Source organism: Penicillium pulvis, assembly GCF_028828015.1.
Source record: "Penicillium pulvis strain IBT 33274 chromosome Unknown contig_10_segment0_segment0, whole genome shotgun sequence".
In the NCBI taxonomy this organism is placed as follows: domain Eukaryota; kingdom Fungi; phylum Ascomycota; class Eurotiomycetes; order Eurotiales; family Aspergillaceae; genus Penicillium; species Penicillium pulvis.
The window spans coordinates 2225889-2249558 of NW_026643071.1; the positions used below are offsets into that span (position 1 = coordinate 2225889).

Genomic DNA, 23670 nt, shown 5'->3' on the forward strand with positions numbered 1-23670 from the left:
ATCGGCCCGTTTTGTCCTTTTGTCTATTTTTTTCTTCATTATGGATCTTCAGGGGACTAAGGAGGCCCGGACCCAAGAGGAGGGTGCCGACGGCCCGTTAGACGCCTATGGTGGAGGCGGCCGCTCCAAAGAGTATCACAAGAACGAGGGGCGCGATTCTCACGGCCATGATAATTCTTCCAACCCGCTTCGTCGACAGTCACCTTTTACATACCCCCCTGGAACTCGTCAGCAATCTGCGCTAGCGCCCGCAACGCCACGCCGGGAGCCCTCGCCGTCTCCAGAGGCCATCGTCATCCCCAAAGCTCTGGGATTAAGTTCTCGGGATCAAAGATTAATATGCAAAGCTCGGCGTCAGCCACCAGTGACCAAGAAAACGCTGAGTGAACTCGATCTGCCATGCATCATCAACAACATCAATCTTCGCATGGATGCCAACTTCGATCGCGACTTACATTTCAAGCCTGATCTAGATGGCGAGAAGGGAAACCGGAAACGGAAAGATGCGACCGCGTACTGGGATTCGATGGCGACGGAGATTGCGATCTATGCATACTACGCTGCTAACCCCGACGAGGAGCAGAGCCGGGGGAGCTCACAACGCACATTTGAGCCGCGGCTGCCTGCCATGTTCGAAACTCTGCAGGAAGTAATCAAGACCCTTGTTCCGGAGCGAGATCATCCCAGCGTCATGCAGAACTTAGAGGTGCCCTTGCTTATGCAGCAGATCCGCAAGGGCGTACTCGATATGGATGCGCTAGCGACGTGGATGGCGGCTTTGCTCAAGACGCATTGTGCACCGATGCGGGATGAGTGGGCGGATCGGATGGCTGAACAGATCACGCAAGGGTCCCAGTCACAAGACCCAAAAGAGATAGTGAATGGCTTGACGACCCTCTTTGCGATCTTGGAGGCTATGAAACTGGTACGGACTCCACTGGCTCCACAATTTAAGCACCACTAATCAAGCCCGATAGGATGTTGCGAACCACCAGATACGTACCTTCCGCGTTCTTCTCATTGAAGACACAGTCCCTTTCCTACAAGAATACTTCGAGGGCAAAATCAGTCGCGGAAGTTTCCAGGTCGAACCCGCCCGTCTCTGGTACCTAGATGTACGAAACCGTGCCCAACAAGAAGATGCGCTCAAGAGCCCAACCCAACCCGACGACGGTCTCAAGCCCCTCGAAGCCCTCCTATGCGGCATCGCCGACCAACTCCTCCAATTCACACCTCCATCGGAATTCCCCGAAACCTTCCTCTTCGACTCCGACAGACTCTGGCAACTCCGCGCCACAATTCAAAATCTCATCAATCTCGAAATAGCCTGGTACATCTTCGAGTCCTGGGTCCACTCCAAAAATCGTTACCTCCGCGGCCGCGAAGAAATATGTTTAACATTCCGCACCCGCATCCAATCCTTGATGGAAGACGGCATCGACCCGAACGGCCACATCCCTAGCGCAATAGATGACGACCCAGACCTCCGTGGCGGCGCACACTGGTACCAAAACATGCGGAGCATAGCGCTTGAAATCGCCCGCTTCGCTTGCTTAGCCTGTGGCATGGACGACGTCGAAGACGAAGTCATCACACCCATTGAGGCAGCGCTGGAATGGCATCTAACCAACGAGTCGGATCTCTTCCGCCATTTCCAGGATGGAATTCGCGAGAAGGTCCTGGCTGCGACTATCGCTTCGGCGAAGAAATTCTTGCCCCTTTCGCCGTTGGCCATTTGTGAGTCGCAGCGCGCTGTTGCACCTTCTGCACCGCTGGTTTCTGCTGCGCCTTCGGCTGCGGTCAATCCTACGAGTTCGACCGGTGGGTTGGCGCAAACTACTACGCCGTCGGAGTACGATATCGAGCGTATTGGGATGCGTCTTGCTCATGTGGGTGTTTTGCATTGGCGTGTTTGGGCTCCTCTGCTTTACCTCCGAGATGAGATTGCGGATCTAGATGTCGGTCCTTCGGCATTTGTCTGATTCGGAGTTGGCTCTCATCTCTTCTTTTTTGTGTTTCATTGTTCATTGTCATTCTTGACTGTTATTCAGCGCCTGCATTGGATTCATTGGCGTTCTCCTCATGGCACCGTGGCGTTACACCGGCGCTGGACAAATATGGGGGGCTTATTACTGCTTTATTATTGGGAATTCTTTACTGCGATATAGAAGGCGCTCTGGATTTCGGTTTCTCAATTTCAGCATTGTTTGGACTTGATCTTACCACAAAATTCTAACTGTATACAAATCAAAATCAACTTAATCAAATCTAAAATAATCTATAATTAAACTCGAAACTAGAGATTGGAAAAGTTGAGAATGTGAGATAAGCTAATCGACGCGTGCAGTAACGGTCCGTGCATCGATCGGCAGATCAACATCAACTTCATCAATTCCGGCGCGCATCCCCATCTTCAATTTATCGAATCTGGAAAAAGCAACCAATGAACTGAGATAAAAATAGCGCCATCCGAAACATTCCGATCACAGATCTCGATCTGCAGAAGGGCACCGGTGTACAGAATGCGCCTCTCAGCCACACTCTTCGCGGCATCCCGGTCCCGGTCTGCAGCCACAGCTTTGAAGAAGCCTCTGGGACCAGCATCGGCATCGGTATCTGAGTTCATGCCTTGGTTGCCATCGCTGAAATCAGTACAATTACAGCGCATTGCTCGCGCGACGGGAATCCAGTCCTCTGGGACGAAGGGGGTCTTGGTTGAACGGATTCGATGTGAATTGTGGAATAATGTTCAAGCTGTGCATGAATCTAAACAGCGCGATGAATCACATTCGCGCGAGTGGCGAGTTTTGAGTATCGATATGGGAATCCGAAATCTTGCTTTCGCGTTTATGGTCGTTCCATGTCCTCTTTCGATCAGTACTAGCTCCATCTCTGGAGAAGAACAGATCGAACGATCAAAACAAGCTATACCAGAGCTACAAGCTTGGAAACGCCTATCTGTTCTAGACGGATTGTCAGACCTCACAAACCCATCCGCAACCTCAATATCAGATTTCGAATCTATTTTAAATCCCATCACAAAAGAAAAAGAATCATACTCCCCAAATACCTACGCCTCAACAGCCTACAACCTCTTAACAACCCTCCTATCAACCTACAACCCAACTCACATTCTGATCGAACGCCAACGCTTCCGCTCTGCTGGAAGCAGCGCAGTTCAAGAATGGACTTTACGAGTTGGTGTTTTCGAGGGCATGCTTTATGCTATCTTACATACTTTACGTCAGGAACGGGGATTGAATGGGATTCTTGTTGAGGGTGTTGAGCCGAAGAGGGTCGTGGGCTTTTGGGATGAGATTGGAGCTGGTGGTACTAAAATCAGCACCGACAGTGGAAGTGAAGTGTCAGATGCTGGGAAAAGGCTTACAGCAAGGGAAGTTAAAAAAGCTAAGATTGGGATTGTGGGTGGTTGGGTTGAGGGTTCGTTGTCGGGGCCTAATGAAGGCTTCACTGGGAAGGTTGTTGTTGGGCAGAATGATACTGTGAAAGAAATCGCGGGTGCTTATGTGCGGAAGTGGAGAGGAGAGCGGGCGAAGAAGAATGGGAATGGGGATGTTGGGAAGTTGGATGATTTGGCCGATTGTTTGTTGCAGGGTGTCACTTGGTTGGAGTGGCAGGTTATGAGGGAAAGGATTGTTAGAGAGGGGATTAAGGCTTTGGAGTAGCGTCTTCCAAGGTTGTTTATGTACATGTCTCATTTTGATATTTAGATTTGATACCCCGATTGTCAACATGCATATCTCCATTCTCTGCTTTGTTGCCTTATTGAATATGATAGACGTAGGACAATGCGACTTACAAGGAGAAAAAAGAAGGGAACCGTGGATAAATAGAAGAGAAGGTTCAGGATTCGATAAGGAGGGACATTTTATATCCAAAAACCGCGGCTTCCTAGATAAATTTCTGACAGACAAATGAAACATTCTATGCAAACCAATCCGACATTTTATGTGTGATTTAAAGCTATTTTGTCGCAAAGCAGAAGAAATTTCGTTGAGGATGTGTAACCAGTAATCGTTGTCATTACAACGTCAACCAAGCCTCGACTCTGCAGCACCGCCTCACACCAGCCTCCAATGCAGGCTCCACCGAAGATCGACGGATCGACAGGTCCACTCACCAGCCTAAGCTATATTCTACGTGTAAAAATATAGAGTACGAACTACGATATGGAGTGTTAGTGGGTAAAGTCATACAATTTAGTACCCAAGTCCAAAACAGAATCAATACCGACAAAGTAAGAATGGCAAATCGCAATTTTATAGAAATGTACAAACGTCGCGCGCAACATCCCCTGCATAAGCACGCACATCTAATAATAAGCAAGTAAACACGACGATCAAACAACTGACCGCGTAATTCAGGCCACGAACCCAGCTGCAATACAAAAAAGATGATAATAATCCGAATCCAAACGAGAATATCAAAAGGATATCTCACTAGAAAGGGCAAGGAAAGAAGAGAAATATAGATAAGTGGACACGAGATTTCCGTAACTTGTCATGATGCACACAGCCTGAAAAAAGAGGAAAGAAAATAGAGACGAAGTGACATCATCGGAAGAAATCCCATGGAAGAAATTAATCAAAAAAAGATCCACGCATGTGGAAAATAGAAGCAGATCTGCGGCCAAGACCCCCCTAACCAGAAAGAATGAAATAGGTACAATCCCAGCATGCAGATGCACGAATAAGTCAAAAAATACAGAACAACCAAATCGAAAGTCTAACTCTCACGATCATCGACTAGCTCATCATGTCCCTCGAACGGATTTAAACAATCGCTTAGATGTAGCGACGGCGGAATCCGTGGGGGAAGCTGCCGGGGGTACCGGAGGGAGAGGCAGGGCCGCTGGGAGCCGGGCCGCTGGGGAAAGGCTTGATGCTGGCCGAGCCGGAGGGGATGGGGATGGAGCTAGTGGCGAAGCCGGAGGGAGTGGGAGTCATGCTGGTGAAAGGGTATGGGGCAGTTCCGTTGCCGTAAGGGGGACGGCTGGTGGTCAGGGTTGCGCTAGGGGCGGCGGCGCTGGTCTCGGACTCGACAGCGGTGGTGGGCTGGGCGCCCTCGCTGTGGTGGGACTCCTCAGGAGCAGAGCTGGGAGTGGGAGTCTGAAAAGGTCAGTGTTCGTCTTGTCTTGATATTGGAGGTTGGATACATACAACGGTCACGGTCTCGGTGGCGGTGACAGTCACGGTGGCCTGGTGGCATTCGCCCTTGCCGGCGGTGACAATGTCGGTGGGGGCCTCGACAACGGTGAGAGTCTTGGTCCGGGTTCCGTAAACGACGGTGGTCTCTTCGGGCTTCTGGCCGTGTCCCTTCTCAATGGGGGCAGTGTAGGCCGCAGTCTATGTGGTAGTTAGTAAATTGAACATGCAAGTAAATTGGGGATTAAACTAACGGGGTAGACGGTGTGGACATCAGTAATAGTCTTCTCAATGGTGGTGGTAACAACGCTGGTCGAGGTTCCAGACCCGAGAGTGTAGGTGAGAGTGATATCAGTGGTGCTGATATCAGTAGTAAGAGCCTCAGATCCAGACTGGGAAGCAGAGGCGGAGGCCACAATGCTGGAGCCAACGGAGCCGGTGCCAAGGGGAACAGGCACGGAGCTGGTCATGGAGTAGGAGAAGCTGCCAGAGGGGGTGTAGGCGGGCTTGCCAGAAGGAGTTTGAGGAGTCTGAGCGGGAGTAGGGTAAACAGTCTCGTAGGTGGTGGGGAGCGAGCCAGAGGGAGTAGTGCCGTTGATACCACGGGCGTGGTTCAGGTGGCGGGCGTGCAGGCCATGCATCTCTGCGCTGCCCAGAGCAGCCAGAGAAGCGACCACGGCAAGAGAAAGAGTGTTGAGTGTGTACATTGTGATGATTCCAGACAGTCAATGTCGTAAGGTTGAAAATGTGAAAAGTGAGAAGCTTGTGAGTTGTAGTAAAAGAAAGTGGGCTGTGAAGTCAATTCACAGTGAAAAAAGAGTGACTGAAAGAAGCTCTGAACCAGAGAGTGTGAAGAGAAGGTGAGCTACAAGCTTAAAGAGAAAGAAAAGAAAAGGAAGAGAAGAGGAAGTTAGAAGTTAATGAATGTGCTCTTGGACTGTATTGGTATTACCGGGTCAAGCCGAGTGGGGCTACTTTAGGCATAATAAATATCGATTCTTTAAGTGTAGAGTGATGGGCCAAGAGGTTGGCCAACGTGTACGTGGTACTATGTACAAGTGGATCTGGAGCAGATAGTATGACAGATGGGCGTATCCAGTACTTAACGATATCTATATCGCCCCACACACGTCTCAGGCACAGGGCTCTGATTGGTGAACCACAGGATACACACTACTGGGTCCGCACCAATCAAACCATTAGACTTTGGCCTTTAATCTCTCCCTCGTCTAATAAAATGACCGGAGATTACGGCCACCCGTCACTGGCGCTGTGGCGCACGTTGACACCATAATTTGATCTCCTATGATCAGTGGTCAACACAGGTCAGCTGTGATAGCATGGAAAAAGAGGAAGGAAAAAAACAGTAAAATTTTCCAGTAAATTCTCCACATTACAAAAACATTCAACCCAGGGGGTAGCGAGTAACTAGTGCGACACGGACTGAAAATTTGAATGGAAAGTGGGGAGTAGGATCAGGATTGAGAAATCCACTCTAAAATGATAACAAGATCCCCGAGCCCTCCGTGTTTCAGGCCGTAATCGGCCCGTATAATACCATACACCTTAATCTACCGAGTGTTTCACATAAACCCCCGCCACTGACACTGGAAATTCAATCCAGGGTCCCTTTTCTCTCCAGCCCCGAGATTAATACTCATCCCGTCCGGTCCCACGATAATATGGTTATATGAAGATAGTCGCCCAGGGAATTCTGGACCTGTCCAAACGGCTGAACTAGATGAAGGTTCCAGAAAATTACACTCGTCACCCGTGCTGAGTGGGGGTGGACGGCACTTTGCACAGAGCTGGATTCTGGAACCTACTGTTTACTACCCTTGGAGCTAGACACGGGCCGTGCTAGGTGGGACAGATTTGATTATGGTGATTAAAGGATGCGAACCGAGTTACGGTCCAGCCACATATCGACTCACCTCACTGATCTGGACCTTTCTTCCAAGATTCTTATTTCTAACGTCTTCGCTTCACCTGCTTCTCGGATATTGGATCTGTCAGATCGTCTATGTAAACACGAGTTATGCTCGAGTCACTTCGAGCTATTTCGTCATTGCCAGGGTCCATCCATGTGCACGGAGAAGCTTTCCATCCTGAAACACCGGGGACTTCACTACTACTCGATTAGGGGTCAACTACCACACCCCGCTGGTTTGAAGAAATTTACAGCAAAATTTATGATGAACGATGGTTCTCTTTTGGTTCGCTTTATGACTATCTTGACAAGTGTGTTTCGAAGACTGCTCTGGGACCCATCGCCGAACCTAGACGTCAGAACCGATGGGCTGGGTTGTTCCGCCACTCCCATCAAATGGCTCCGAGAGTAATATATGTTTAAGCAGGGGTGCACAAGATTTAACCGACCGGGTATGCTCAGATTTGATTAGGTTGTATGATCGCTTACGGCCCCTTATTCTTGCTACATTCTCGACCCCTCGGGCTAATTCTTAATTTCCTTAAGGAGAGGCTAAGCTTTCGAGGGAGCTCCGCACTCTCATAAAAAAGGTAGAGGTAATCCCAGTGTTCTCATTGTCCTCTCTTTTTGCATTATGCACTTCCCAAAAAGGGGGTTTCTATTGATGTTTCTGCAGACAAGTACCTGCCGCCCAATCAAGCTCATGAGGGCTTTCTGGCTAGTTGGGTCACTGAACAGCGCTCGAGCATGCTTGGTTAACTCATTGAATTATTCTCCCTTTTTAACGGCTTCATTAGTCGAGATCAACCATCAGCTTCTGATCTGCCTAGCCATATAGAGCTCTAACTAATCACTTCCATCCCTCATGTTTCGACACCCCTAGATCTTCTGATCAGCACTAAGCGTTTCTGTCACAGGAAGAAAATCGATGTCGTGTCCAAAGGGTATGGTCGCGAGGTATATGATACCAAGGTGTCGCATATTCGTCACTTCGGTGTTGATTTATCTTAGATATCTTTCGGTAAATTCCTCAGCCCCCTTTTAGGGACTGCTCTTCTTTCCCTAAGTAAGCCAGATGCTGCATTGACTCGTTGTACCAAAGCTTCGCTTCTGGTACTCAAACCGCCTGTAGCACCTGTATATCCCAGGCAGAACAGAGCGAACGTAAATGTAGAAATCGATGATTTGCCTCCATTGCTGCCAGCCCAACCCACGTGTGGGAAGTTGTAGGCTGAAGGGTCAATTTGACTGATTGTTTGACATTCGAGTATGTAGCAGTTACCCAATTTTGGCCAATGTATAGATAAAGAAGATTGGGGATGAACAGTCATATTGGACCCTATGCGTGCGATCTCCAATGCGCCGCATGGGCAGCAGTTTCGTTACCATGGCACTCGAGCGGGCCATAAATGCAAAAGATCTCTTCTCCTTTAAAGATTGACTGTCGTCGCGAGTCATTTGCTTCATGGACCCTATTTGGAAAGAGTTTGAAGAGTTAATGGGCTCCGCTCAGATTATGATTGTAGGATAAGGAATGAGGGAAAAAAGTGATGGAAGACAAGTGAAGAGCAGGAGATGATGGGGAGAGATATCATGGATGAGCAGGAGAGGAATGGAGAAGAATAAGAGGAAAGGAAAGGAGATGAGAGAGGTTTAGCGAGGAAAGAGGAGAGGTGGAGAGAGAAAAGACTAGAGGCAATACTAGGAGATTAGTATAGAGATAGAAAGCAGGAGAAAGCTCCAGGGTTATGCCATCGGACTCACAATATGCGTATATAGATTGTCCATGATTCCTTTTTGGTTTGTTTTCAAGGTAGCTGAGGTTCCAAGGTCAATCATTCAGGGTGGAGGCTTATCAGGTTTCACCTGAGCTCACAACTATCTCAATATTGTCGACTATATTCTTCTGATTTTTAAATTTCTATCCAATTTTCAACACGACAATAAAATCTCTACTACCTACAGGCTATTAACTTGCATTCCTCTTGAAGTGAAACATGATTCATTTACGCCCCAGAAAAAGCAGGCACTCGAGCGCGAAAATTTGGAGTAATATATGTACAGTGTTTCCATTATCAATTCATGAAGGACTCAAGTCCAATTCTTGATCCCAATCCCATTTTGGTGAGCCATGATCTGATGGAATCGGGGAAATGACTGGAAGTGGATACGCAACCAAAATGTCCGGGTCCACATCAATTGCTGTATAATGTCTATCCGGACTGTCGTCCATGGGAATCGAAGTTGGAGGAGTCAGGCAGTCCGGACTTGTCACTTGGCGGTCTGCAGATTCTGTTGACAAAGCCTCTTGGAAGACCGGATTCCGAGAATCCATCATTGCCCAATAATCAACAACGTATTTCAAGATAGTTGTCTCTGTTGTGGTGAGTTCACTCGTGCATGGTTCGTTGCGTAGAAGTATCTCGCTGTATCTTGGACAATGGGTGATGAAGTTTTCCAAAGCGCTTGCCTAGAACCAAGATGTTAGCAACGTTATAAATGATCTGGAAGTTTGCGTACCATGATATGCGCATTGTCCCATAGATCAAACATCTCGGAAAGATATTCAAAGGCAGGTTTCAAATTTTCTGCTGAGCTTTGACGGATTGAAGCATTATCGCAATGCATAAATATCCCATGGATCGTGCTAGCTAGCACCATGCTGTAGCTGTACATCGAGGTGATTGGCATATACCCTGCAGCCTTTGCTTCAAGGAGGACTGTGATCAAAGACCCAGCATTGGATAGAGCTCGCTTGCGCGTATCTTCTAGCCATATCAATGGCATATCGGAATGTGAACGGGATTCAATTTTCAGCCCGATCAAGAAGGGATGATTGAGAATACAAAGGCATAAATGATATAGCGTATGGGAGAGGACCATATGTGAGATCTGCTCCCGGTCGGGTTTCGGAGAATTATTTTGGGGCGGTGATTGAATTGGCGCGCCGGGAATGGGACCATTTTGTACAGCAAGCTGCTTCAGATACTCCAGATCCCGGTGTATCAAGGCATGTTCAGAGCCAGAGGTCCAAGGAGGTATTGACTGGCACCTCAACTTGCTCATCATGTATTTGGTAGTGCGGCCCAAGCACGAAACAAACCCAATGCTGATGCCGAACATTCCTGAGCGAGGCGAAAGACTCCGGACCTTCTCGTTGAACAGCTCACTGAGTGATAAAGAGGGTAGTCGTTTTTCAGAGCGATAATGTGTCGGCAGGTTGAGGTGCAAATCAACATCGTGAATAGCGGGTGGTCGTTGGAAAGAGCAGCATACGAAGCGGTCTAGAATGTACAGCGACCAAAATAAATTGCGTCGCTCGTCGCGCTCGAGCTCAGGGAGATTGGAAGGTGGCTCCATCATCATATCTAAGTCTTGGGCGATTCGCACCGACATGCCAATTTTCACCCAAGCCTGTCGACGCCGGCCCGCTTCGACACACCTTAGCATGTCTGGTTCTCTTCAGGGTACTCCAATGGCCAGTTACTCACCGGTCAAATCGATAGCCGCCAATATCACCAGAGACTGTATGACGTCCACATCGTCATCTTTGTCGAGTGGGTTGGAGGATGTCGTAATCAATTCCCATGAGCACCGAGCATAGCTGTCAATCGTACTCCGTTTTCTTTCCATCCATTGTGAGCGCGACGAGTAGCGCGTGGCGGAGGCAATCAAGGCTAGTTTTAGATGGAGAGGGACTTGGTTTTGTTGGACTTTTTGATAAAAGAAAGTGGCATTGAAAAATCCAAATGGTTTGTTGTGACAATGTCTGAAATAAATGTTGCAGGCTTCAAGAAACACTTTATCTGGAGCGGGGGTCTCGCTGTGTATCCGTGAGATTCCGTTACAAGGAAGTCTGGGAAATCTGGGGAAGTCTGGAGAGGTCTGAAGCTCAGAAGGTAACTTACCCTGAAAGATACTTGTCGGGCTCCATCAGGTCAAAAATAAGATAGGCCAGACTTTCAATTCTTTCAATTTGCGGTGAATTTGCGGTGAAAATGGAGGAGAGTTGGAGAATCAAGGAGTGCATGTGATGGTCAGGTGAAGGTCAGGGATTATAAGCCCCACATGGCTTAACCCCGCATTGGAGCTTAGTTTCCCTTTGTCCGCGTTCTGGGCTAGCACACATTGAATACTTTTATTCAGTGCTTCAGTCAGTTGTAAAAATTCTTCAATCTTCAAATCGATGTGTGCCGCCAACGTAGTATTAGCTACGTAAATATGAAAGTGGGTACTGCCGGCTCTAACCGAATTATGTAAAAGAATCGCATTGGAAAACCTATGAAGGGAAAAACTATGGAGTTTGAATCGCTGACGAATATTATGGGCCAATACACAAATTGCAATGGAACCACTCTAGATTATTTCGAAGGCCGGGGGCTGGAGCTTCGGCAGTAGGCACAGTAATCAACAATCCGGGTAGATCATCGACCCACACGTCCCGGTCGCAATTCGGAACCCCTACACTAAAAAGGGTTTTGTCTCATCCATTGGCCAATGACTTTGTGGACAGGCTAACCCGGAAGAGTCGCGTGAAGCGCAACCTATATACGCTCCCAAGCTGGGAGCATTTGTAAATCAGCTGAAGTAATCATGTTGACTTCGAGGACTACAATCGGTTTATATTTGGTGTCACTCCCAAATCCTAGATTCCAATTATCCCCGTCTTTGGTGACTTTTGTGGGAGATGATAACCGTTGACGTGGAACACTTCTCATGGAGTTGGCTATTGGGACTTAACGGTAGGTAGTTGCTGTAAGAACATTCTGACTAAGCCTTGAAAGCACCATTATACTGAATGATTCACTCTTTCATAGCATTAACACATATTGTCTCATCGTTGTCTAATCTTAGCAGGAATAAGACGTAGATTTATGTTGAGAGCGGTAAATTTGGTATCACGAACCAACAATCAGCTGCCTGTCGCGCTACTTGTCAAACAGATATGCAAGCAAGTTTCAGTTGGTATATTTGTGTTTATGAAGCGCTGTTTCCACTTAAAAACGCTGCTAGTTATGAGCGCTATCTGTCATACAGCAAAGGCGTCGATTTTAAGGTGTATTTAAAGCTTTTGCGTAAGGTTGTCTTGGGCGTTGTGATATAGTGGTTTGGTCTAAGAGATAAAGCTGGGATTTCCAGGTTCGCGCAACACGAATGTATGTGATCATCGCCTATATCTGGTATCATTACGTGGACCCAATGGCTCGGTACGGCGCGCTCCGCCCCGTTACGAGGCAATCTCATCCTTCACCAATAGAACTACTCATCTTGCCGCCCAGCTGCTGCGCTTGTCCAGTGTGAGGCTGAACGGGGCTGAGAAGGCTTTCGGTTTGTCTTGATTGCCATGTAATCTCTCTCATCCCGGATATCTTCAGAATCATAGATTTCTCTTACCCCCCTTTGACGCCTCTCCTTTGACGCCTCTCCACAATTCTATCGTGAGCGAATCGAATCACTGAAATGGGCTGTCCTCCACGAGAAAGCTTCCAAATCGGATGGATATGTGCGCTGCCGATCGAATTCGCCGCAGCTCTGGAGATGCTAGATGAAAACTTCGGCCTTCTCGATTCGCAAGAAATTTCCGACTCCAATACCTACACCTTGGGCCGAATCGGGAAGCACTCTGTGGTGATCGCCTGCCTACCCGCAGGGCAATATGGCAACACTTCGGCCACTACTGTCGCAAACAATATGCTCCGCACATTCTCCAAGTCACTCCGCGTCGGGTTTATGGTGGGTGTTGGAGGCGGAATTCCGTCAAAAGCTCATGATGTACGACTCGGTGATGTTGTGATCAGCTGCCCGGAAGGCACTATCGGGGGTGTGGTCCAATATGATATGGGAAAGGTTGTCCCAGGTGGTCGATTCAATCGAACGGGGTCTTTGAATAGTCCTCCTAGACCATTGCTAACGGCACTTAGCTCGTTGAGGGCTGCCGAATTTCGAGATGAACCTCGTTTCCTGGAATATTTCACTAGGGCGACTAAAAGGAACGCACGAACCCGCAAAAGCTTTAGCCGACCTAATATAGAACAGGATCGACTATTCAAGCCAGAGCACGACCACCCGGTGACTGCAGAAAACTGTGATAGTTGTCTGGCAGTATGGGAAGAAACGAGATGTGAACGCGAAAGTCGTGACCCTCAATCACACTACGGTATCATTGCATCTGGAAACTCTGTTATTAAGGATGCATATACCCGAGAACAGCTAATGCTAGAGACTGGGGCATTATGTTTTGAGATGGAGGCAGCTGGGTTGATGCTTGACTTTCCTTGCATTGTGATTCGCGGGATTTGCGATTACGCCGATTCACATAAAAACAAATGCTGGCAAGGATACGCAGCTTTAGTAGCGGCATCGTATGCCAAGGAGCTACTAGGGTATATCCCAGTAGGCCAAGTCTCGCAAGAGAACTTAGCGGTGGATATGTGTAGTAAGTGAAGCAACATTACCTTATTCCTAAAGCACGGTAGCTTATTCATATATTCAGAAGAATTAAAGGATGAAGTTCAAGGAACGAATAAACGCCTAGACTCAGCATATAAGCAACGAGAACAACATCACCGTGAAAAGGCTTCAAGAGCTTTAACAATTCAGCAGCAGCGTTGTCACCAAATTTTCAAGATATCTAATTATACGCAACAAAAGGACATCAATCCAAGCAAAGCAGAAAGTACCTGTCAATGGGCTCTACAGAGCGATGAATATATACGCTGGTTACAGAGCCGCTTTAATGATCTTCTCTGGGTGTCAGCTGATCCAGGTTGTGGAAAGTCTGTTTTGGCTAAGTCGCTCGTTGATGACTACTTAACCTCCTCGAGTTCGGAAGTGGTAATTTGTTACTTCTTTTTTAAAGACAATGATGAGCAAAATACTCTTGCTAGAGCATTATGTGCAATACTCCATCAACTTTTCAGCCAACGCTCTGATCTTCTACACCATGCAATGGCTTCGTGGGAAAAGAACGGAGAGAGTCTACAGCAAGAAGTTGATGAACTTTGGCGGATATTAATGACAGCAACATCAACATCAACAGAGATACAATACAAAACTGTCTGCATCCTCGATGCACTTGACGAATGCCGCGAAGCAGATCAACGCTGGTTGATTCAAAGACTAAAGGACTTCCACAACCAGCCATTTATATCTACCCGGCCTACGTGTTTAAAATTCCTCCTGACCAGTCGTCCATATCAGGCCATTCAGCATGGCTTCCAGGACATCACAGATTCATTTCCGCATCTACACCTCAAGGGGGAAGAAGAGAACGATCAAATACACAAGGAGATAGATCTCGTCGTCAAGATAAGAGTGGATGAACTAGCGAAACTAGCACAGTTACCATGCGATATACAACAGCGGCTTGAGCAACAACTTCTCCAAATGGAACACCGCACATATCTTTGGTTATATTTGGCTATGGATGATATTCAAAATACTTTCCAAAATAGCGTCCGACCTGCCGAGGAATCAATTCGCCTGATCCCGAATTCGGTTAATGCAGCATATGTCAAGATTCTTGGCCGAATCCCGACAGACCAGGTGGATATAGTGAAAAAGATCTTACAAATTGTTGTCGCTGCACGGCGTCCTTTGACGACAAGCGAGATGGCTATGGCGTTAGATATGGCCAGTCGCTCGCGATCACGAGTTCCAGAGCTGGCTCGAATAGACCCGTTTCACTTGGGTAAGAAGCTTCGACAGTTATGTGGTCTTTTTGTCTTTATCAACAACTCGAAGATATATCTCATCCACCAGACGGCGAGAGATTTCCTTGTTGGTAAGGAGACTATTGAGACTACTCACTCGCTTGATCTTGCCTTTCCCTGGAGACTCAGAGACCCCGACGAGCAAATGGCTCATATCTGTTTGCGATACTTGTCTATGGACGACTTAGAAAACAAAAAGACCACGCCATTCTGTAATACTTCAAGCTTTTTGGAATATTCCGCGGTTTATTGGCCAGATCATGTACGAAACATGTCTTCGACTGAAAGCCAAGAGCTACAAGACTTACTACATCAAGTCTATAACACAACGGCCCCGCGGTTCTTTCTCTGGTTTCCTACCTTTTGGAAGGTAGCCATGCCATGGGTGACAATGCCTAGTCCGAGTGCAATACATCTTGCAGCCCTGAATGGGCACCAAAATGAAGTACTATACTTGCTTGATAAAGATGAAAGAAGTGTAAGTCTCACAGACACTACGGGTTCATATCCGTTGACGTGGGCGTCACTGAAAGGACATTATGGTGTCGTACGCCTAATGATTACTCACGGAGCCGATGTCAACGCTCGTGGCGGTGACTACGGCAGTGCCTTAGTTGCTGCCTGTTCTGAAGGTCATTACAAAGTTGCAAAACTTTTGTTAGAGCGCGGAGCCGAATTGAATGCTCAGGGCGGCTACTATGGGAATTCTCTACAGGCTGCTTGCTCCAAAGGGCACAACAAAATTGTATCTATGTTGTTAGAGCATGGAGCCAATGTGAACGCTGATAGGGGACTATGGGGAAATGCCCTTTATGATTCTTCCTCCAGAGGACACACGAAGACTGTGCAGATACTATTAAAACATGGAGCGGAAGTGAATATCTTTGGAGGAAAACACTACAGTGCTCTTCAAGCAGCTACTTTTGAAGGGCATGATGAGATCGTGCAGATGCTGCTAGTGCATGGAGCTGATTTCGATGCCCCGGTTATTCTCCAGACTGCCTGTTCTAGAGGACACGACAAGACCGTACAGATGCTGCTCGAGCATGGAGCTGATGTCAATGCCTCGGATGTGCTTTGGCTTACCTGTTATAGAGGAAATGTTAAGATCGTGCAGGTGCTGCTCGAGCATGGAGCTGATGTCAATGCCTCGAATGTGCTTTGGCTTACCTGTTCTAGAGGAAATGTTAAGATCGTGCAGGTGCTGCTCGAGCATGGAGCTAATGTTAATGCCTTGGATGTGCTCCAGACTGCCTGTTTGAGAGGACATGACAAGGTCGTACAGAAGCTGCTCGAGCATGGAGCTGATGTCAATGCCTTTAAAATGCTTAAGACTGCTTGTGATAAAGGAAATATTAAGATCGTGCAGGTGCTGCTCGAGCATGGAGCTGATGTCAATGCGCGGAGTGAAGACTACGAAAGATTGCTCCTGGACGCTTGTTATCAAGGATATGATGAGATCGTGCAGATCCTGCTAGAACATGGAGCTGATGCCAATGCCTTGAATGCGCTCCGAATTGCTTGTTATAAAAGACATTTTCAGATCGTGCAAATCCTACTAGAGCATGGAGCTGATGTCAATGCCTCAGACGTGCTTTTGACTGCTTGCGATGAAGGACAAGTTAAGATCGTGCAGGTGCTGCTCGAGCATGGAGCTGATGTCAATGCCACGGATGTGCTTGGGACTGCTTGTGATAAAGGACATGTTAAGATCGTGCAGGTGCTGCTCGAGCATGGAGCTGATGCCAATGCCCAGAGTGGGTACTACGGAAGCCCGCTCCAGGCCGCTTGTTCTACAGGGCAAGACAAAATTGTGCAGATGCTGCTTGAGCATGGAGCTGATGTCAATGCGCAGGTTGGGACTGATGGAAGCGCGCTCCAGGCTGCTTGGTCTCAAGAACATGACGAGATCGTGCAGATGCTGCTAGAGCGCGGAGCCAATCAATGTGAATCGTCTTACTCTCCTTTCAAAAGGCCTAAAAGATCATGAGACTTACAGAATACACAATCTTCACATATAATCAGAGTCAGGGGACTAGCCTTTGTAGACAGATCAGCGATTCTCGCTCTTCCTTATTCTCTTCTCCATTCACCCACAATACCATACTGATTGCTCTGTCCATCGTTGTTCTAGGTGACAGTAGACAAAAAAACATTATGAAAATTCGGATAGAAGAGACGTTGAAATGTGGATAGTAGATTGATGATGGACATAGGAGACAAGAAAAAATCTATCTATAGTATAGTCAGGACATCATGTGCCTCGAATCTTTGTTTTATTGGGCACTGCAACCACAGAGTAGGTATCATGCTACATGTCTCTATATTGGTTTTCGCCAAGTATCATGGAGCTTTATTGCGGGTAAATTTCTTTCTAGGTTCAAGGTCTAATCAAATTGAGCTTAAGCCACATGACTCTTTGATTAAGAGAATCCTAAACACACTCAGCCATGATGCTGTAAAGAGTAACATCAGCCTCAAAGCACTGCTTCTCAGTAGTCACGCTAACAGTCTCCGACAGATCCGAATCAGCACATCCAGCAGCAGTGTAGGTGTTGAAAACAGCAGAGGTACCGTCGGCACAAGAGCCAGACTCCACATAGGCGGTGAATGACTTGATGGGGAAGTCCTCGACATTGACGCAGGATCCAGCGTATGCGTTAGCGGCATCAATGCTGGGGACGGTACAGTTGGTGTAGAAGTAGCCGGCGTAGCCAATGGTAGGGTTTGCTGTAGCAGCAACGGCCATGGCGGCGATGAGGGCGACGGTCTAGTAGGATGTTAGTTGGGTCTAACTTCATCGGAAGGGGTTATGTTGACATGCCTTGCACATCATTTTGTCGGTAGAATGATTTGATGAATGGTAGAGATGTTTGAGAAGAACGTCTGCTGAGTTGATGTTGTTCTATCTAGGAAAGGAAATCTACACCCATTTATACTACATTTTGGCCCCCAGATACCAAATTCCAGCAGAAGATGAATTTGGAAGGCGTTACGACGCTCTAACCACTTCTTACTAGCTTGGTGTACAGCCTAAGCCGAAATCGAGATAGTCGAGCTTTCTTCAACTGAGTTCAAGGGACCTTACGTATGCTGCGGCAGTGAGATCTCCATTCTTCAGAACTGAAGTAGTTCACGTCGGCAAAACCCACTTTTACTAGCCCGTTAAAGTTAGATTCTCGGCTTGTGTGATCTATTCAGTCAGCTTACTGAAGGTGGCGTGGATGGAGGGGTTACACTGGTTTTCCGCGGAGATTGATTAAGATTGATGGGTATAAAGCTCAAATCATTGCTTTGCAAGGCTTGAATGTATGGAGTTGATAATTGAAAATCTTTTCAGTAATATGATGTATGTATTTAGCAGCTTCAAACCAGTAATATATCGACAATTTGTTGTTATGCAGACCTGGCTGGACCAGGATCCAGGGACATCGAACTGACAGTGGATCTAAGTGGGGCACAAAAATGTCAAAAGCCATTTGCCATTTTTGGCAGCGAATTTCGCTCGATGTGCCGCTTCTACTCCACAACATCTATATAACTGGTGGTCTTACTCAATAGGCGAGAATTCCACAGGTCCGGTCCTATGCCAAGACACGCGGGTTTCCTTGGCAGGCTGTTAAGGGACGCGCCGGCACAGAGTAGCTTAATTTGGTCTGATGAGTTGGGCACCATTTACAGGGTGCAGATCCTGGCGATTGTGTGGAGGGGAAGCCTAAATATTTCATTGTTGCTTTTTTTTTATTTATTGTTCTTGTCTTCCTAAAGTCTTAATACTATAACTGCAGTCTTTTGTGCTGTGCCTTGTTGCGACTGACAAGAATGATCCCTGAGCAAGTAGGGCTTATTCTTCAGGCGTGCTATGCTGAAGTCCCGCTCGGAGATGCCGATAGATGTGACTGTGGCTTGCTTAGCGGTGTCAATGATTTATTAAAAACTTCCCATTATTAAGAGCTTACGAACTCGGGAAGTTCTTGCTAACCATCCCAATGTGGAAGTTCGTACATCTTTAGTCATTTTGTTTTGTGTTGATACATTATTCATGTCCGAGGTCTCCGAGGGGCCATTAATTAGGAAAACATGATAAGAAATATTGCTTTAATTCTTGAGACTCAAAATGCAGCTTTTACATCCATGCACACCCAGGGACAACTGCTCCACGTCCAGCAACTCCCTTCTCCCCGAACTTCTCAACATACCACTTACGCCCCCACCGGGCATGAGGCAGCATATTCGCAACGGCATTGATGACAAAGAGAACAGCTGGCAACGGGAACGGAATGCCCAGGAGATCCGCACTCCACACCGCAGGGATAACCCATGGTGCAGCACGAAGAGGTGGAGCAACACCCCTTCCAGGGAGCGGGAAGACGGCTGTACCAACAAGTGCAAACCCAACCCATTCAAGCCACTCGAATACGTAATGCGGGTACAAGATCGTACGGAAGACTCCCTCAACTGGGGGAATAACATAGACCTTGTGGAATTTGTTACCATCCTTCCCAGTTTTGTCCGCAATCACAGTGGTGGCATCCGATTTCTTAGAAGAGCGCTGCTCAGCTGACTCTCTTCGGAGCCGGAAAAGTTCCGTCTCGGAGTGAATGTTCCCGGCCATCCCCAACGAGAACAAGATCGTTCCGATGAAAGGGAGGATCTGCACGAGAGTGAACCCGAAGGAGCCCGGGTCCAAGGCTGGAGTGCCCTCTGTCTGGAACCCTGGGATCGGGATCGCGTAACCCATTAGCCAGCCTGCGATGCAGGAAGAGTTGAGCCAGTTGAAGGCTATGGCGCTAAGCATGATGAATACATGGATGGGGGACATGCTTGGGGCTGAGAAGAATGGTGAAATGATTGCACGGTTCAGATAGTGAGTGCAGTAGAGCGCAGCAACGAGCTGGTTAGGAGCTGGTAGCTCGAAGAAGCTCGGTGAGGCTTGGGAGAGGTTGTAAATTAAGACAACTGGGCCGGTAATTTCCATGATACACCAGGCTAGCCTGCCGGGTAGGTTGAAAATGGAGCTTTTCATGGAGGTTTTGCCGGCTGGATGCCATGATAAGAACCATTGAATGACTGAGAACTGTTGATGATGTGAGCTAGGCGCATATGAGCCTGGCGGCTTGTTTACTTACGACTGGGAAGTACTGGAACGCGGCTAGCACTCCTGTGTAGGCTGCTGGTGATGGAGGGGAAAAGTCCTGGATTGGTGGCATTGCGCTCCAGATTGTAGAAAGAGAGGCCCCCATAGTAGGAATGATATGAGGTGGAACAAGAAAATCCTTGGGGAATCAAAGGGGGATTAAGCTTCAGTGGAGAATCTAGGTCCAGATTTAAAGTTGCAGGGATAATGATGTAAGTGTCCCAAACAGGAAAGCGGTCATGATGACTTCAACATTTAACTCTATCATAAGGCTATGTATTCATTTAGATTTAAGCGGATGTATCCATCTCCGACGTGGCCTTCCGCCCGCGATTTTCTGCCTTGAACGCTTCAATCTTGGCTTTGAGCTCGGTGTCTATAGAAGTTAGTGATGCGTGTGGGGACAAGATAGATGCAGGTCTTACCGGGTATCACGTCCTCCATGGTCAAGGGGACACGATTGAATGGATCATTGGGGTCACTGAGCAGATGGGATCGAATAGTAGCACGATCGATCGACATCCGGGAGCTGGGGAGAATGACAGGGTCTTCCATGAGAGTGTACATGAGGGGATCTGGCAAGGTCAGCATGCATATCATAATACGTATCCTCGATAAACATACCCAAGTACTCATCGGGGATCTCGCCCAGGTCCTCCTCTGCTTGTTCATCGGCTGCCTTGGCCTCCATGACCTTCTTCTGGAGTTGGCCCCAGCGTCGCAACTCTTCCGGAGATTTCAAAGACCACTTGCGTAGAATATCTGCCGCCTTTTCAAAGTTCGCTGGCTTGTAAGATCGGCCATCACGGGCAACAGCAGTAATAAAATTCTGCTTAGACATCAAGTTAAGATAAACGTCGATGATCTCACTCAGGAGGGCACGGGGGTTGAATCCATATTCTTGAAGGTTATCCACACGCAAGGTAGAGCTCTTCGGGCCCACCATAGCATCAAGGTTGTAGTCCAGCATGTCAGCCAAACGCTGAACAATCTCCGGCATGGTGAACGAATCGGCCAAGGCATCAGTAAAGAGTTTGAGCATAGAGACCGTCTCATTGGTCAACTGCATGTATGATTTCGCACTGCGCTGCGCAGTCGCGAGGTTTTCCTCTCGCTCCTGTCGTGTGGTCTGTTCCATTGTGTGGCCTTCTCGGGCCAACTCCTGCTGGGTTGTGTTGATGGTCTTGAAGGCACCAAAAGACTCATCAAGCACGTAAGTCACATCATTAAGTAGCAGGTTCACAAATTGGACGAAGAAATCGAGGTTCTGGCTGGCCTGGATGGACAGCTTCTCCCGGTAAAGAGTGTTGGGCCAGATGCACTTGATGATCTGGAAAATCTCATATCGAATATTGAATTTGTCAAAGAACTGGGTGTGCGTACCAGTATGCTCTGCCTCAATGTAAAATTTCATAACAGCGTGAAGCAGATTCTCATTGGCAAACTCCATCGAGTTGAGAAGATCCACCAGAACACCACGGGCACCACCAGGGCGGTTCCATGTACCACGGAACAAAATTGAAACGAGGCCAGCCTTGAGGTATGGGTTCTTAATATAGCTAGAGCTCTCCAAGAATGTAATGCATAGCATGACTAGTTCATCTCCCTGGGTAGCAGTAATGATCTGTGGCAAACACCACATGATAAACTTAAAGTTGCTCACGATATCATCCAAGAAGTATTCGGGCAGGCACTTGAATATCTCGGGCTGTTGCTCGGGCAGAGGCAAGGTGATTTTCTCTTTGGGGAAGTTCACGCCCGAAACTAGTCTCAGCAGCCAGACTGTCACATAACGCATGAACAACATTGAACGTGCTTGCCATTGATCATCAAACATCACACCCTGTAGACTGTACTTCAAAGCTATTCCAAGATCGAGCTTGTCCTTGTACTTTTTCAGCGCTTGCTCGAACATTTGCAGTTGCCTGGGGTTTCCAGACCACCGATGGCGCTCAAGCTCAAACTTTGTGATAGTAGATTCCATATGCCGCAGGTCCTTCTCAAGTTGCTCAAGCTTAGAGGTTAAAGATTCACTACCGTAGTGATGCGCGGCCACAGTCAAGAAGAAGATCTCAGTGATAAAGTTAGACGTTCCCTCAGCCTTCTTCGCATAAAAGGCATCCGATTCATGCTGATCCGCATTGATCTTTGTTTCATCACTCATGTCAACCCGGGAATCCCGGTGAAGATACTCCGCATCGATGCGATCGATCTTACTAAAAGAGGCATCCATGAACGGTTCACAGAGTTGATCGAGACACGTTGTGAGATTGAACATGAACCCGTCGGACGAGACCTTCTCAGGATCAACCTGCATGGCCCGACGTTTATGGTTGATGTTCAAAGCAGCAGCAAACCAGTCAAGGACCCGATCTCTAGCCTCTTTCGAGGCGCGAATCAAGTGATTGATGACATCCAGAAGGTCAGAGCTCACCAATTGTTGTGTCATGCGAAGAGAACGCTGGGCATTCAAAATATATGCTTGGTCGCGAGTCTTGGGGCTCGAGAAATATGACATGGTAACGTTGGCTTGCAGCGGTGAAAGACGGAACCAAGGGCCCAATAGAGTGGCCTTCTCAAAGTTTGCTGGGTCTTTTGAATCATTAAAGATGGTTGATTCTGTGATTGCAGCAGCAATAGAGGCATGGCGAACGAGGTTTCGTAATGCCTGTCAAGATTGTTAGCACGAATGTTCATATCGAGTAAAGGTGTGCACAAACCGTAGAATAGGGCTTGTAATCGTCATTAATGTCCATGCCGGACAGACTTGTGCTGAGTTCCTCCACAGCAGCAATGAAAGCGGGCTTGACACTCTCATCTTCCTCGAAACGCTTGACTGCCTCGCTAATGAATTCAAAATCAACACCTCTTTCATCCTCTGGGTCCACCAGTAGATATGGTGCTAATGTAGAGGTCTCTGGGGAATCAAGGCCAAACATCTCTGGCATGGTAATGCCAAAGATGCAATAACTCATGCAAAGCCGACGTGCCTCACAGAGGACCTGGAATTTGGGATCGTCGTCTCTTGTCCGTCGGAACCCCTTATGCAACTTTGTGATACGCTTCCAACACGGCAGCAGGTAGTCCAACGGGCGTCCTTTCTCGGCCTTAGATGCGGCTTCTAAAAGCGCTTGATCCAAGATTTCTGTTCCAATGAGCAGTTCTTTTCCTTGGCTCAGCAGCTCGTTGCGCAATTCAGGGAGGAACACGCGTTGGCCCTGTAGGTCTCGGTGTCCCTCCTCCTTCAACGTGAGTTTGAACGCAGCACTCAAGATCCGGTCTCCGAATGTCTCAATGGTCTCGACTCTTCCGGGCGGTGGGGTCCCCGGAGTGGACGGTGCAGTCGAGCGTGGTCGCTCCGGGGCAGGGGTAGCGGGGGTTATCTTGATCCGCTTTCCTTCAAAACGCTGGGGTGTCTGTGCGGTGGATGGTGAGGCTGGTCGGGAATCACTGGACGCATTTTGGCGGATTGGCGACCGTGAGGGTGAGGAAATCGCGGAATTTGGGGGCGAGTCAGATGAGCCCTCTCCAGAGGAGGAGGGAACGGGATTTGAGAGTTTAGCAAGTCGCTTATTGCGGATCTAAATCGTGATTGAGAAGTGTTCATTAGCGACTGCGGAGTAATAAAATGACGGCTCTGCGGAATGGTAACAAACCTTGTCCGCGTCAGAGAGGGTGTCCGACATCCTAACCCTGATCAAATTCTCGTCTTGTCACAGGTTGGAG

General features: G+C 47.9%; 8 protein-coding genes across 8 annotated transcripts; 3 read left to right on the top strand and 5 right to left on the bottom strand.

The window, feature by feature from the left end:
* Positions 1–40: 40 nt before the first annotated feature.
* On the top strand, positions 41–1982 carry N7503_000852 (TCP11 family protein; the record flags this gene model as incomplete). Its single annotated transcript, XM_057060413.1, has 2 exons — positions 41–925; positions 978–1982. 2 exons carry the CDS (start codon positions 41–43, stop codon positions 1980–1982), a joined length of 1890 nt encoding a protein of 629 aa, XP_056927336.1.
* A 540-nt stretch (positions 1983–2522) lies between these two features.
* On the top strand, positions 2523–3686 carry N7503_000853 (uncharacterized protein; the record flags this gene model as incomplete). The annotated part of the gene is made up of 1 exon (XM_057060414.1): positions 2523–3686. One exon carries the CDS (start codon positions 2523–2525, stop codon positions 3684–3686), a length of 1164 nt encoding a protein of 387 aa, XP_056927337.1.
* An 857-nt stretch (positions 3687–4543) lies between these two features.
* On the bottom strand, positions 4544–6096 carry N7503_000854 (uncharacterized protein). Its single transcript, XM_057060415.1, has 3 exons — positions 5420–6096; positions 5181–5366; positions 4544–5129 (listed from the first exon to the last, which is right to left on the bottom strand). Exons 1-3 carry the CDS (start codon positions 5870–5872, stop codon positions 4806–4808), a joined length of 963 nt encoding a protein of 320 aa, XP_056927338.1. The 5' UTR covers positions 5873–6096; the 3' UTR covers positions 4544–4805.
* A 3079-nt stretch (positions 6097–9175) lies between these two features.
* N7503_000855 (fungal specific transcription factor domain-containing protein) lies at positions 9176–11029 on the bottom strand (the record flags this gene model as incomplete). The annotated part of the gene is made up of 4 exons (XM_057060416.1): positions 9176–9565; positions 9616–10526; positions 10587–10951; positions 11004–11029. The coding sequence occupies 4 exons, from the start codon at positions 11027–11029 to the stop codon at positions 9176–9178; spliced, it is 1692 nt and encodes a 563-aa protein (XP_056927339.1).
* A 1526-nt stretch (positions 11030–12555) lies between these two features.
* On the top strand, positions 12556–16797 carry N7503_000856 (uncharacterized protein; the record flags this gene model as incomplete). Its single annotated transcript, XM_057060417.1, has 2 exons — positions 12556–13531; positions 13589–16797. The coding sequence occupies 2 exons, from the start codon at positions 12556–12558 to the stop codon at positions 16795–16797; spliced, it is 4185 nt and encodes a 1394-aa protein (XP_056927340.1).
* Positions 16798–17241: 444 nt separating this feature from the next.
* N7503_000857 (uncharacterized protein) lies at positions 17242–17556 on the bottom strand (the record flags this gene model as incomplete). Its single annotated transcript, XM_057060418.1, has 1 exon — positions 17242–17556. The coding sequence occupies one exon, from the start codon at positions 17554–17556 to the stop codon at positions 17242–17244; it is 315 nt and encodes a 104-aa protein (XP_056927341.1).
* A 1377-nt stretch (positions 17557–18933) lies between these two features.
* N7503_000858 (3-oxo-5-alpha-steroid 4-dehydrogenase family protein) lies at positions 18934–20050 on the bottom strand (the record flags this gene model as incomplete). Its single annotated transcript, XM_057060419.1, has 2 exons — positions 18934–19884; positions 19937–20050. 2 exons carry the CDS (start codon positions 20048–20050, stop codon positions 18934–18936), a joined length of 1065 nt encoding a protein of 354 aa, XP_056927342.1.
* Positions 20051–20234: 184 nt separating this feature from the next.
* N7503_000859 (ubiquitin-ubiquitin ligase UFD2) lies at positions 20235–23630 on the bottom strand (the record flags this gene model as incomplete). The annotated part of the gene is made up of 5 exons (XM_057060420.1): positions 20235–20320; positions 20370–20519; positions 20569–22612; positions 22665–23525; positions 23601–23630. The coding sequence occupies 5 exons, from the start codon at positions 23628–23630 to the stop codon at positions 20235–20237; spliced, it is 3171 nt and encodes a 1056-aa protein (XP_056927343.1).
* Positions 23631–23670: the final 40 nt, after the last annotated feature.